Source organism: Lissotriton helveticus, chromosome 10 (genome assembly GCF_964261635.1).
Source record: "Lissotriton helveticus chromosome 10, aLisHel1.1, whole genome shotgun sequence".
Lineage (NCBI taxonomy): Eukaryota > Metazoa > Chordata > Amphibia > Caudata > Salamandridae > Lissotriton > Lissotriton helveticus.
In genome coordinates this window covers 864,842,914-864,858,593 of record NC_136071.1, presented here as the reverse complement: position 1 = coordinate 864,858,593, position 15,680 = coordinate 864,842,914, and the positions used below count along the sequence as shown (strand labels likewise).

Genomic DNA, 15,680 nt, shown 5'->3' with positions numbered 1-15,680 from the left:
TTTGGGAGAGTCCGACTTAACTCGGGACATTAGTTCTAATTATATAGCAGGGCTTATGTTCTCAAATTGATCCATAGTAGATGGATTATAAGAATTGTCATCTAAAGGTTCCCCATATACTGAAGAGGGGATACTGGCCCTAATGGTTTCTATTTTATCCACAAAAAAACTATTCAATGAGTTACATCGCTCTTGGGTGGGGGCCAGACAGGGTGAAATTCTGTCATCACTACTAAGGTTGTTTACAATCCTAAAGATTTCTCTGGATTTGTTAGGGGCGGCGAGAACCTTTGTGGAAAGTACAAGGTCTTAGCGGTCAGTAAGGCTTTCTTATAGACCTTGCGAGATGACAGATAGAGCTGTCTTTCTTCACTGGCATAGCTGTGCCTCCATTTCCTTTCAGACTGACGCAGCGATAATTTTTGTGATTTGAGTTCAGTGGTGAACCATTTATGGGCTTCAGAATGTCTAGCCCGTGAGAATTTAATAAGCGGGGCATGAATATCACTGGCCGCCAATAGCCAGTCAGTGATATCTTTTTCCATTAAGTCGACGTTCGAGTTAGAATTGGGATTGGCGAGAGGGAGGGAACTAACCAGTGTGTCGATGAATTCCTGAGTATCAAGTGTTCTCCACTTCCTAGTCAGGCCTCCTGCTACCTTCGGAGACTTGACCCTGCCTTTGAAGGTGGCTGTAAATTCAATTAAGTGATGGTCCGACCATGTACATGGGGAAATGAGAGGTGGTGACAATTCTATATTATGCGACCATATTTGGTCCAGTGTGCGACCCTTGATGGGCGTAGGAGCCGTAATATGTTGGACCAAGTTAATGTTAGAGAGCAGTTCTCCATTCCTAAGTCGGGATCCACCATTACACTCTCTGTAAGCTGCCATCAGCATGGACCGCGATTCCCTGTCTACAGTGGGTCTGCCGACCTGTAGCTGACAGTGCAGTCAGCGGATGGGGGCCTCACACATTTTCTCTCCTCCCTCAGGTCTGTAGATACCTGAGAAAGAAGATGAGTGAGATGGTGTATCATCATCTACTAGTCCACTGCTTCACTTAGATTTCTGCAGACACAGGCCGTGTAGAGGGAAGGGGGTGAAGCTAGTGGTGCACTATGATATGACAACAATCAAAAAACAACTTTGACTGCTTGAACTTTATGATGGAATATCAGTGCATAAGATGTTTTCTTGTGATGGAATATTAGTGAGTAACGCTTTCAAATCCAGTACTGTCGCTAAGGGCTTCCGATGCAAGCCATACACAACAATACTATTGTTTGACAATTATTTTTCTCCTTTCCCCTGCATTCAACCAACCTTCAATCCGAGACCTAGCTGAGGTATGTACATACATATGCAATTAAAGCGCATTGCCCATGCCATCACATGACCAGGTTCTTTTCTCGAGCACCCTTATAAGAAGTAAGTCTATTGCTTATATAACTGTGAATAAAATATCTTATAATGAGTGATTAGAGCTCCTTTTGGTACTATTTAAATCACGCTGATCCACCCTGCTTTTTCTGTTGTCCTAATTACTGCAGACTTGGGATTTGTAACTGTGGAATGGATGCTTGCCGGGTTTTGGACACCCTCAACAGGCTGTGATCGTATAGTTGTGGATACCTTTGACAGGGTGCTGGTGAGGCAAGCGGCTGCACTGCCTTGTTTCACAGAGACACTCACTAAGAAAAGAATGAAGCGTTACACTTTCGCCACGGACAGAGACCAAGTGTAGGGTGTGGATTCCCATTGTGCGAGTTTGTTGTCACACACATTAGTAGAAGCTAATATTAGTAACATGCTGTGCCAACCATAATAAAGTCAATCAATTACACAATTAAACTAACAATTAGTATAGCATGAGGTGTATTTCTTTTGTTATGCAATGCATTAATGAGTGACAATAAAAGTATAAGCTCTCCAGCGCTAGCCTATAATTATTCAATGATACAAGAGCAAACTTGCAGACTGATTACAAGTTGACCCCATTGCTAAGCTTTAGCACTACCAAGCCATTCAGTTAATGTTACATGGTGAGTGGAAAAGACGTTGGACCAATGCCTGAACCCAACATTTTTTCTGAAGGAATTGGCAGAATTAGCGAAAAATGACAGCAAGAGTCCCATACACAGATTTCCCAGAAGTTTATTTTCTTAATGACAGTTCTGGCATCCATATACTGAATCATGGATTCTACAAAAATGTGAGCGTCTCATTTTAGTTATTTCTATGACAAGAAAAAAAAACATTGGCAAAGTCTATAGGTCTGGTGTGGGCTGCCGGACTTTATTTTAACATGTTTTTTGTAAAACCTGTTGTTAAATTATCAGTGGGCCCTCCCACTAATAAATAATAAACTCTGACTAAAAGCAAAAGTATTTTGGGGTCTCAAAAAACACAAATTGTCACAGTAGTGTACTTCATCTCACTGAGTGAAACTATGTGTGCTCCAATTGAAATAGTAGAAAGCCATCACTTAGTAAAGTTAGCTAATTGCTTGAGCGGGTTGATACTGTATGCTGTAGTGGGCAGACGAAAACTATTAATGACAATAACAGACTAATGGATGAAATGACTGGCCGAAAATCCCTAGAAGTTTATTTTATGTGTAATCTTAGTAAAATAAGAAGGTCTTGGCTAACTGCAGACCTAAAAACTACTACAGGGATTGAAGAAGCAAAACACAAATAAGCACTGGTACCAAAGCAGCACGCACAAGAAAGTAAACACACAGCTGGTGGGCCACACAAAATCAATCACAATAACAGAGGCCTATTCTCAAGAGTGGATGGCAGATGGAAAAGAGTCAGTGAGGAGCTAAGGGTTTAGAGCCAAGGGCAATACATGTGGAAAGAGCTGTAGATGAGAATGTTAGAAGCAGTGAATGGAAACAAAAGCAAGTACAGGAAGATCAGAAGCGGTAGGAAGGCAGACAGAGAGGCGGACGGGAGAGAGAGAGAGAGAGAGAGAGCATGGAGTTGGAGATTAGTATGAGATCTCACAGACATGCTCTCTGCTGAATGATGAGAAATGATGACTACGGATAGGTCTAGACTGGATAAAGGCAGCATGTTTGGAATGTGCTATGATTCATTATGGTGTTGTAAGATGAGACTCAAGTCAAGGCTGGTGCAGGTGTATAAGCCGCTTTGTAACAGTTCAGCACAATTTTCTTTTCTAGGTTTGGCTTTAGCTAAGAGCATTTGTTTTTATAAATATACCATATACATACACATCTATTTACAGGGACTTTCAGTCTGCTTTTTTCATCTATTGGTTTGTTGAAGTGTTATTCACATGTTGCTTCAGCCCACCACAGCATGCACCATGGGACAACAGATCAGTCCACTTTAGCCATTGGCTTACCTGACAGAGTGAAGGGGTTCTGTTCTTGTATAATGTACACATCCGCCAAGTAAGTAGTCCCCTTCAATACCAGGGACAATTATTGCAATGTGGGGTTTTGCATTAAAGTGATATATTTTGGCTTTTAGACCACGTTTGTTTTACCTAGAGGAGAATACGGCCTACCCCCCCCCCCCCCCCCCCCCATCTCTGACGCTGGTACTCTCGTGTGTCACGTGTCTTAATACAAAAACATTCACAAATATAGTATACATGGACAATTCTGAAAGGTTAGCAGAGCCAGGCGTATTGGCTTTGTGAATGCCTGTTTCCTTCATGGTTTCACAGCTCTGTGGGGACATAACACTGAGTGTTTAAAGACACGGCGCAGCTTACAGTGAATGCAGCACACATAAGTGATTACGACATTTTCCTTCCCACTAGAACCCACAATGCCCTTTTTTGGAGTGTGCTTTCCTTGGAGCACTGAACTCTGCATGGATTGCCGGCAAATTCTGAAAATGTTATATTCTATAAGAGCATCTTATGTGTACGTTGTTGGTGTTGTTAATTGTGCATGATTTTGCACAACCCCTTTTTCGTGTTAAAGCTCTTTAACGGGGTACCCCGGATCCCTAGATGTTTTTACTGCATTCTTTAAACGTACATTTTAAGACGATGCACCGAGCTGCGTCGTGGCATGGTTCTCAGCTCTGCCATGAGCTCAGTCGGAAACATCATGGTCTGGTGAGCGTGAGACAGCTCACTTTGTGAGTGATACAGGATTTTCCAAGGATGGAAACGGGAATAAGAGCATTTCTTTTCTTATCCCATTACGGCCTTTAAGTCCATTTCTTGTCTAAGTGGATTGAAGGTTCACACCATGCCAGATGATAAGAGGCGATGAGAGATAGATGATGAACTGGCTCCCCGTTAGGGACAACACTGGATTATGCCGACCCTGCAAACCGCACTAAATACTTTGTAATTCAAGAAAGGAAGCATGCAAAAGACATAAATAGCCCACCGTTGATGGTAATTAATGAAGCAGAAAAACCAGACAGTGCTTTATCTACAACAACAAACATTTGAATCTACAGGGAGCCTCTAGTGACATGCTACACAAAGCAAACTGATTTGGTTCAAAAACATGTTCTGAATGTGCAGCGTACAGATCGGCAATATAGCAACACAATACAAAAATACAAAATAAAAGTAATCTGTTTATCACAGGTGTATTATATATCATGCCGAAATGGGAACTTCATAACACAATGAAACACCTTGCAGAATGAGCTCTTTTCAATGCAAATAAGCAATGACAAAGCCAATAGGTCTGGTGTGGCTTTGCTAAGGATGGTTTTTTAAAGAGTTTTTATAAAAAATGTTTTTTAAAAAGCAGTCAAAAACAAGAGCTTCGGCATGCATGAATGTGTGCCCATAGAGGTGGTTGTTTTTTTAAAAATGTTTTTGTAACAAAGTTGTACAAAAAGATGGACAGAAGTGCAAGCGCATGCATGCACACATACACTTTTTATAGATTTCATTAGTAAAATTTAACAAAGTTATTTAAATGTGGATGCACTTGCATGCACGCATGTGAGCACATAAGGGTGGGAAATTTTGGGATGAGTAAAAATCGCACTTTAAAACATGGTCATCGCAAGCAGTCAATGTGCGATGCAAACACTGCAGGGTACGGCGAGGGTCCTCTAACAGTGTCCTTGGAATTTCCAGGCCCTCAGACAAGTTAAAATAAGTAGAACATGTTTTTTTTTAAAGAACCCTACATGGGCTGAAAAGTCCCTAGCTCTCAAAAGGATTACTTTCACTGCCAGTGAAAACACTGTGTTAGGGCCGAATACGGTCACACACAGAGAAAGGAACCAAAGGCTGTAGTGGGCTGGCCCATTGGTCATGTAGTAAGCTGTGGTAGGCTCAAGCAAAATGTTAATAAGAAGAGACCAAAGCAGACCTATGGATGAGGCAGGCTTTTTGAAAGTCCCTCTTGATAAGTCTATCTTGATTTAAAAACATTTTTACTAAAAACAAAAGATCTTGGATAACACTAGACCTAAAAATGACAGCGTGCAGTGGCATTTTTTTTTAAGTTTCTCACTTGTCGCTAGACCAGTGATGGTCAAAGTACAGGCTGGAGGCCGTATGCACCCCTCTTGAACTTGCAGCCCCATGGTCAACAGCAGCACCGGGCTGCTGTTAACTCGACTCAGCACCGACATTACAAAAATGGTAAATAAATTGGTAAGAATGTATTTAATGGTTAATTTAAGTTAAAGAAAGGAGGATAGTAGGGTGTCCTGCACCCCTAAAGTTTAGAAACATCTTCATTTCAAAAGACATCTTGCATCAAAAGTGTAAAAGTATGATAAAGTCTTTTCAAAATTCTAATGTGCAGAACCGCTTTTCTTTAGTATACCAGATTATATCAGCGTGTTGGGATTTTTTTTTTTTTTAAAGTGATAATTTTCAAACATGAGTTTAGGAACATTCATTCTTACCCCACCCTGACAACAATGCCCATAGTGAACTAAGAGCCCAGTTGCTATGTTAACTCTTTCGGTGGGCTGGGTTTCTATTATACATGAACATGATAGTTTATTAAATCAAACAGACAGTTGTGTAACATCCTGAAGTCCTATTTGTGTTAATGAAGAAAAAGGAGGTAAAGTGAAATAAAACAATTCCCTAAGATCACACAGTTTGTTTAAGTGAAGAAGCTGGGATTAATTCCAGGCTTTTAGTTTAACTCGGTGTAATTCAGATAGTAGATGTATATTCTTCACTTCCCCTACACCCACCTTGCCACAATCCCCACCCTTGTCCCCCACTCCCCAGCCACCACCCTACTGGCATCAATGCACCCTTGGTCACATCACAGACCAAACTTTGTGGCCAATGGGAATATGTCTGTGAGTGCCTATGCTCTAGACGTTTGCCCGTTGACTAAAGAGACACAGTACCATTGGAAAATGTGCTTAGCTTTTTATGCAACCATGTGCCCCAACTGTCTAATTGTGCAGAAGAACTAGATGTTCAGAATACTTCATGCACCACTCATGGAAGTAATAAAATGCACTTCCTTTTTCATTCAACCAGAACATCATGCATCTAAATGTTTAATATGCCTTTCACTCTGCAGCTGTGACAAAGGCACAAATGATGTCATAACAATATCAGCCCAGTGTGCTGAACAATAATATTCCCTGCATGTCCCTGTATGCCCCCCGAGAGGTGCACCTCTGTGGCACAAAACGTAATCGTTTTGCAAAAGCCCTTACAAAGAGGCCTATGATTGTAGGTGCATGGACCCTGTTCACTTGTCTCTGCCGATTTGAAGTGCGCAGTCAGAGAGCTTGTGTTGCTGCACAAGACTTCGGATTCCAGTGTTCCCAATCTGTCACCTTTCAGGCACACTGAGAGTGAATGCACCATATGAGCCTTGAGGGGAATCGTTAAACCTGCGCACTAAACAATCCCCCACATCCCCACCCACAAAGGCATCTGGGAGAGTGTGCAGTCAAACGCCTGCCTGCCTGGGTAATCAATGTAATAGCCTCTCCCGGCAGAAGGAAAATGACATTTCCTTGTGCTCAAGATGGGAAAGCCGGATTGTGCAGTGCGAGCAGTAAAGTCGGCCTTAAATCAATTTGATCCAAGGGAAGTTGCTGCCCTGCGTGCGCCCGCGGAGCAGGGCTGTTTATTTCCCACTCACACCGCTTTGCACATCTGGCACATTTAACGTGCCCATTCTTTCTGACCGGGTGGCAGCATGTTTCACCATCACCCATCGTTCGATTCCCCTTGAAATTACCCGTACCCTATTGCAGCTGCCACCCAGAACAGTCACTGTGGCCTCAAGAGCCGTCCATGCAGGTAGCGCCCACGTGCGCAGCGCCTTGAAGCAGCGCTGTCCTCACCTGTCTCTTTGTCCCGTACGTCGTCCAGGTGCAGGTCGTTCAGAAGATGCTCCAGGATTTTCTCCGGCGTCCCCGAGACCACCATGTACCTGTGGGCAAGCAGAGAATCCAGAGAGTCATCTTCCGTGGAGGACTGCGAGCGGCTGCTCCACTCGTCCTCCTCGTCCTCGTCGTCAATGTACTTGAAATACGGCACGTCAAAGGTCGGCGGGGGCAGCTCGCGCGCAGCCAGCGCCAGGGCGCCCTTTCCCTCCAGGCGGGGGTGAAAGACCCTCAGCTTGGCGCTGCCCATGCTAGACGTCCACCGGCAAGGGCATGTTCCCCGTTCACTGCGCCGTCCCGCCCTCCCGCTGCTCGGCCGCTGCGTCCATCCGGCTGCGGAGCGTGCTGCAGCCCGCCCGTGCCTCTGTGTGTGCGTGTGTGAGTGTGTGTGTGTGTGTGGTGCCTGCGCGTGGACGCAGCCCGAGGACAAACTCTTACCTCCAATCATGCTCGGCGCTCCCTGCTGCGGGGGCTGGGCTCTCCGACGACACTTTCTTGAGCACCAGCACATCCTGCTCTTCTTCTCTCACTTGCAGGGTGGACACTTCGTCATTCTGCTTTAATTTAGAAGAAGAAAAAAACACACATAAAACGTCTGGGAAGGGATACCCCTGAGACAGGCGAAACGCGCTGATTGGCGCTGCAAGAGCAATTCTGTCTCTGCTCTGCAGTGCCTGCCTAGGATTTACGCGCCTCACAGCACAATGCAAGAAGTACATTATTTGTCCTACACAAAATATTATCCAAGACAGGCATTTTTCTCTTCCATATTCTGTTACGTTCTGCTGCCGTGATCTTATATTTTATAACGCTGATGAAAGATGCACTGAACTGCATAATGCGTACAAGTAACTCATCTATTCTGAATGAAAGGGTTACAGGCGCACAGCTAATTATGTAGTTCGTGCAGGCATGGAAATACATGGCATTTACAAATTCTTATCTTTTATAATTCATATGCAAATATAGGCCTGGCTTTTAAGCGATCAGTACACGTAATGGGTTCAAAGGCACTGCATGTTTTTACAAATCCTTTGTTTATGTAACAAGCAAAGTGTACTTTTGCATCCGCACATCTGGTTCGTATTTATGACACTTGGAAGCCACGTTGGTAGGGATCCAGCAGCGGAGTACCCGACCCACGAAAGCGCCCAGAGGTATGAAATGAAGCGCTACATAAATGCAATTGCATTGCACTGTAGTCAAGGAGTAGAATCGGAGATGAGGTTATTATGCACCAACCTTTCTTGTCTCAGTTCTCATGGGCAGGAGGGCACTCAGCAGTCATTCTTTCTGCCTACACACCACCCAGCGACCGCTGACAGTGCACTGTACGGCAAGGGAGGAAGAGAGGGTCTCGGAGAGGAGCGGCGGATGCTGATCAGGCAGCGCGCTCCAAAATAAATTAAGTGCTTTGATGCATCGCGTAGTCGATTCAGGGCCCTCTGGTGAGGAAATTAAACTGTCAATGGGTTTACGAAAGCTCTCCAGTAGCCAGACGTGTAAAAGCTGGTTTATTTTCTTTTTTTTTTAGTTTTACACAATTAGAGCTAACTGCAATTCAGCGCTAGAGGACCAGTGTGATTTAAGTATATATTTTATACACATATGTATCGATCAGTATCGAGACATATGTTGATCAAGTGCTCCTACATTTATCCTATGTACAACCAAGCCGAAGACGCTAAGTCATAGAAGGTAAAATGACCTGCCAAATGTCACACAAGTTGTACAATACACATGCCCGGATTATAATCTAAGTCTCGTCTTTACACATTTGCCAATTATGTCAGTAGACCACATGGACTTTTGAGTAGAAAGCTTCGAGAATTTTATTGGCTATTATATGATGTAATATTCGTTCATTTACAATATATGAGTATGGCTATGGCTAAACATACAGTTCTCTAATCAAATAAAAATCCAAGCAACCAAGACGAGCAGAACAAGAGAGTTGCATGCCATCAACACAGTTCTTAGGCATATTTTGTGTTTAAGAAGATAGAGGAATTTCATTTTCACGTCATTTTACCAGTAGGTTCGACTCAACGGCCTACAGGGTAATCGAGTCGGGCATTAACGATAGACTTTAAGCGACCAAAACAATGCTACGGTAGAGGAAGCTATCACATATACCCTTTGATTTGTGATGACATCACAAGACTAACCCCGTAATCAACTTTTAAGCCCTCTTAGACTTAGAGCCTATTTGCTAGCAAATGGGCAAGGAGTGGAAATTACTAGAAGTAAACATGATTCTTGGACTGCTGTATACCTAGGGGTCCATTACGATGTCGGGCGGTTTTCTTCCGTCAGGCTGGCGGTGGCCACCGCCGGCCTGACGGAGGCAAACCGCCCGACATCGCTAGCCCAAATCCCCCCCGCCATATTAGGATGGCGGAGGGGAAGGCGGCGGGGAAAAACGAGTAATATGGTGGCGGTGTCTGTTAGACACCGCCCGCCATATTACTATGTGCATTTCTCAATGCCTTTCCGTGGCGCCAATGCCGCCACGGAAAGGCATGCGGTGTTCACTCTGGGGGCCCCCTGTGGGCCCCCAGAGTGAAGTCAAAAGGGGGGTGGCACATGGGGGGTACCTGTGGTACCCCCTGCATTTACATGATCGAAGCGGCAGGCACCGTGCGGTGCCTGCCGCTTCAATCATTTAAATGCGTGCATTTTTTTAAAACATTGTGGCGGGCGGTGCGGTGAGCACTGCCCGCCACAATGTTAAGTTGAGGAATGCGCCCGCCACTGTGACGGGCGCATCCTAATACCAATGTCGGGACCCCCGCACTTTAGGCGGGCGGTCCCGATAGCCGATAGGGTGGCCCATCCTAATAACCCCCTAAGTGTCCTACTGCCCTTTCTTGACATCTGAGGCCAGGAGGTGTTGCAATGCCAAACCTAGGAGTAACCAAGGACACACCAAATACCAGAGTTTCTATCCTTGGCTGATCCACATTGGTGGAAACTGATTGCATGACATTTGCTTGGATCATGTCTGCTGCAAATATACATAACAACAAAGACAAAATATGGCATACATGTTTAAATGTTTGCTGGGGCCAGACTGAAAAGTGTGCTGGAGTTTACTATTCTGCGAGTCAACATTCCCATCTCTACTGTCTAGTATCTCAAATTCACATAAACTAAAACTAACTTTGAGACAGAAACATGACTCCGTATTTATGTCAAGCAGTGGTGCTGGCAGTAGAGGTGGGCTACTACACCCAATGCACTGCTGCCAACTATGCAATGGTCTGTGGCAGGCAATAGGAAAACACTGATTTCTGGTATTCTTAGAGCTCATAGTTCTAAGCTCTCCATTATTTACGTTATCACATATATGAATCTTGAACTAAAACTAGCTTTGTCCCCTGCTTTAGTAGTTTGTGGAATCCCCTGATGCATTATACATCTTGAAGAGGAAGTGGCATGAGTCACCTAATTTAAGGCTGATTATAAAATGTGAATAGAAGCAGGCAAATAAAGTCTCTCTTTTGTTCTTTATAATGTGTGGGGGGTGGGGGGCTGCTAGGGTACACAAGTGAGTTCATTGGTGTGCATTAACAGGCCTGAGGGGTTATTCAGGTCCATGTGCTGGAGGGCTTCATCTCTAGACTCTGCAGGAAGGGATGAACACAGCCACCCATGCAGCATGCCGTACAAGCTCTTCAGACAGTCTTGTGTAGCGCCACAGTCTTCTGCTAGTTTAATAGCAACCTCTACATAAGACCCAATGTTATTGCCTACACCTATAGAGAGGGATGACATTACTTACTCACTCTTAAGCATTCAACGCAAAAATGCCACACATGGTACTGGGGGCAGTATATATATAACGGTTGTTGGTGGACTATGAGAACTTGACTCTGCTAGGAGCAGGTTTCTCTAGCAAATTTGTAACAAACCTAACTTCAACTGATTTACCACAAGCAGCGGGTAGGTGTGGTCTCAATCTGAGGTCAGCATAGAGAAGTGTAGAGGGAGTGAAAAAAATGTGAGCAGGTGAAGCAGAGATTTCCACAGTACCAGGGGTACATTTATTTACCCAATTACATACACAGAGGGGTGAATGAATCATGAATACACCCTCTAAGGGAAACCAATAGCATCATATGATATATTCACTACCAGTTATGACACATCTAAAAGTCCCATGAAGACACACCTCTATAAAGGCCACACAATAACACAACACCACTGCTCTCTGAACCACACCAATCATGTGTTGATTGTATCTTTGCCCTTGACCCTGGAAGGTGCTCCACTGCCTTTCAGCTAGGTTTACGTTATACAAATACCACCTACAATGAAATAGAGATGGAATAACAATAGAAACAAAAACAGCCTGTATTTCCCAAAAAGAAGGGCTGTGTTAGAATTCACTGAAATCTGGTGTCATCAATGCTTTACTTCTAGAGGTGAGTTAAGGCAACATCGTCGTTTTCACTGAGGGAGCAATGTTCGATTTAACTCCCATCAGAAGCTACCTTTACTCCTTTGGTACTTCCTGTTGATGTTTCATTGAGGTGGAGTTTGGATAGTTTGGTTTGGAGAGGTGGATACTTTTAACATTATGCAGGCTAATTTAAACTTCATTCATGCCTTAAGGGGGAAACAATGCAGTTATTTAAGGATCAAGGTGATATTGTCTACCTTTTGATGCTTGATGCTAACTTAGCTGGTAAATTTAACGTTGCTGTGTGAGGAGTTGGTATGGATTTGAAGCTCCCCCAAGTATGGCAGTGCTGCAAACAATCCCTAGCATTACAAGATTTTGGGCGGCCAGGCAGCGACATATAGGATTTTAAATAATTTGTTTTAGCAACTGTAGAGTGGCACTAGCATCCTTACTGAATTTGCATTCACAGTGTCTTAAAAAAGTTTACATTCAGTTTTATCCATGTTGGATTTAAGGAAATTTGACGCCATCAGATTTTGTAGTTTCCCCAAGCAGGCAATGAGAGTGAGAATGTCTTGGAGCAAGTTGGTTTCTAAGCACATTTTGGAGTCATCAGCATACTAGTGAATCTTATTACTTACTTCCTCCACCAGAAATCACAGTGACGCTGCACAAATTATAATAGTTAGGCAGAAGCTCTCAACCGCGAGGAACCCACACGCAACTATGGGCCATATTCGGATCTGATCAGATGTTTTAAATTGGTCAGGAACATTCACGCCTCAAGTATCTGGATGAGCCTATGATCAGTAGTTTTGAAAGCTGTTAATACATTGGAAGAATGGGGCAAGAAAGAGCACAGCAGGAGTTGTAAAGTTTGTTTTCTACCATCTTGTGACCGGTTCTTGAGATTAAGTAATAATGATGCAGACATTGTCCTTGTCCAACATGATAGGCCATGCAGGAATTTTTAAAGTTGCAGTTTCTTTGCTGTATCCTTTGGGGAAGTCGGATTGGTGAAGGACTGAAAGTTTTTTCTTTGGAAGAATATAAATTAGATGTTCTGCCACACACATCTCATTGACTTTCTCAGTCCAAGGCCGTTTGATGATTGCTGTGTAATTAGAGAGATCGGTAGGATCTGCCTATGTCTTTTGTTGTTGGAAAGTGATCGGCCCTGTTTTCGTTATGCCATAGAAAATATCTTCCTTTTAAAAATGAATTGATTTGTGAAAACAACTACATGTAAAACCATTTAAAATATGTAGAATCATCTGCAGGCTATGCAAAAAAGCAAGTGTTTAAATGCTCTGTATTTTGATCCTGTTCACATGTTCCTACTTCAAGCCCAATCCATCATATTCTGTTTTCAATAATCAAGCTTCTTCAAGGTGACAGAATCTATATTATTTGACACATAGTACTTCCTGACGTACATGCTTCTGCTACAATAAAAACATCACTAAGGCATTCTTCTTCTGCTTAGTGCTAGGTCCATGAAATATCAAACACTAAAAATGACTATAAATAATTGGGCCTGAATAGCACTGATAGGATGATCATCTTAGCACTATCTTCATTCTATTTGTGTGTTTTCAGGGAGGTACGTATATATTTGTGTTGAGATTTATCTCTGTTTCACGAAGGTGTGCAGTTATTACTTATCATATCCTCATGTTACCCGTTTCGATATTGTGTACCAGCTCTTGTTGTTGGACTGCTTAAATATTGTGCCACAGAGCTCCAGTTATTTGACTCCACTGAAGTTGTGTGGTCTACAACTGAGGACAACGGCTGGCACTAATTTGTGTGATGTATTTATGCTATATTTTGTTACTGAATATTTGCATGGCATACAATTGGCCAAGTAGTTCGCCTCTTTGTGATTTGTACAGACTTCCCTCTGCACCCAGCGGGGCATTGTCTAATACCTATCTGTATTACATCCTGATGAGGGTGAAGGGTTTGGTGGGTTTTTGTTGTACATATAGAGATGTTTGAAGGTCTGTTAACCTTGAAATGTAACCTGTGCAAATGTGGAGTGTGTGGAGGGTTCACTCTCTGCAATGGAAAACAGAGTCAGGCAGTCCCTAAACTAACTCACATGAATTGTCAATCTGGAATTCCACCTTAATATCGACTGTAGACTATTGTGCAGCCAAAATATCATGGACAACATTTTGAAAAGATACATTTACATAGATAAGTATAGATTTACTTTATTTAACCACATATCTATGCACCTTGACGATATTTATCTTTACAGTATGTAAACGTGGAGTTAAGGATAGTAAATGTATAGTTACCTCAATACATTTACCTTCTTGATAAGTTGATCCTCAATACATCTGCCATAATATTTTGGTAGGATGATATTTTGACATACAACTATCAGTCTACTGGACGTGCAGATCTAACCAATCTAATGTGGTGGCAGTGTTGTATTCTTCTTATTTCTTTACGTCCACTAGCGTAACGAAACTTAAGGGGGGCCGCTGCTAACTACATCAAGGGGTCCTCAGTCAGGAGACGTCAGCCAGGGTACTGTGCTGAGGGGGCCCCTCACGATCGCCTCCCCCCACTGCAGGGGCAGCGGGGCTTTTGTTACACCACTGTATACGTTGCTAGAGTGAGCAGCAATACTCTAGCGCTACTACCAGCTGAATTTCTTCTACCACCGTTTTCCTGTCTACTGTCAGGGTTCTGTGGACTCAGAAGTGATCAGAGGTTTAAATGAAAATCGTTTATGTAGAGGCTCTCCTGGGTTCGATCTAGCAAATAGCAATAAATCCTTTGGTTGGCAAATACTGAGAGAACTCTTACTCATTCACTGCCCTATATCACACACATTCAATCATGGGGGATACAGTACCAATTGAAAAAGCAGTGTGCCAGGACACAAGAAAAATATCAGAAAATGTTATTTATCAATTTATTAAAAGCATATAAAATAATTGTAGCAAATTAAAAAATAGTTAATCATACATAGTATATTTATGTTCAAAATCAAAAAACATCACACTATAAATAAGCAAATGAACAGACTCAATAACAAAGACAATTAGACAAGAGTATTAAAAAGACACTACAGGTTGTCATACAGGGACCATATCCGTATGAAGTAACGTTGGATCTGGACCCTGATGTAAAAAAGACAATCAATATCTAGTGTGGTAGCCCACTGTGCGGATTATGGTTCTATGGCGTCGACGCGTTTTGACGGTATTATCTTGATTTAAACCATCTATATCAAGACTAAAGATATTACTCTCTGATGATATCTTAAAAAGTAGCTTGACCAAAGTGCAGACGTCACTTCTATCCTGAAACTCGTTGTCGGGGAATATAAAATGCTTCTCCTAACACCAGAAAATATTTTTTAAAAAAATATTGTATAAGGATCAATATGAAATTTGAACGGCAGCTAGCCTCTTTCGTCGTGGAATCTCCAGCACCATTAGGGGATAACCTCTAATGTTGGTATAATGCTGCCTACTTAGGCCTGAATGCTATATCACAGGGTTCCTATATGCCCTTCATTTTATAGGGTCTTAAAACCTTTAGTAAGGCACACTTATAGAATTGGAGCTCCTACACTTGCAGGCCACTTCAAGATTTTACTGCACGCGGATGTCAGCTAACTAACAATCACAAATCTCAGTCTTTCCCAACCCTCATGTCAATTATATCAGGTTTTGCAACCTTATCCAGCTATAAGATCAACTGCACTAAAAGTGAGTCATTACCCATGTCCTGCGTTATGACTGCAGCAGCTGTTGCTGACTATTCCTTACAATGGAAAGCGCAGAGGCTCAGATACCTTGCCATTAACCTCAACAGAGGTGTGGAGAGAGTCATAGCCAACAGCATAGACCAACTGGTAGCCTGAACTCGGTTAGAATACGCAAAGTGGATGCACTTCACTTGTCAGTG

General features: G+C 42.9%; 1 protein-coding gene across 3 annotated transcripts in view; it reads right to left on the bottom strand.

The window, feature by feature from the left end:
• Positions 1-15,680, bottom strand: part of RAPGEF5 (Rap guanine nucleotide exchange factor 5) — a 984,395-nt gene that overhangs the window by 251,069 nt on the left and 717,646 nt on the right. For 2 of the 3 annotated variants that reach the window (XM_078663509.1, XM_078663507.1), the window contains exons 10-11: positions 7,778-7,896; positions 7,298-7,386 (exon numbers count right to left, since the gene is read on the bottom strand). In XM_078663509.1, the coding sequence (XP_078519635.1) occupies positions 7,298-7,386; positions 7,778-7,896 (208 nt within the window). The remainder of the gene's footprint in view (positions 1-7,297; positions 7,387-7,777; positions 7,897-15,680) is intronic. The other variant, XM_078663508.1, reaches the window with a different exon arrangement.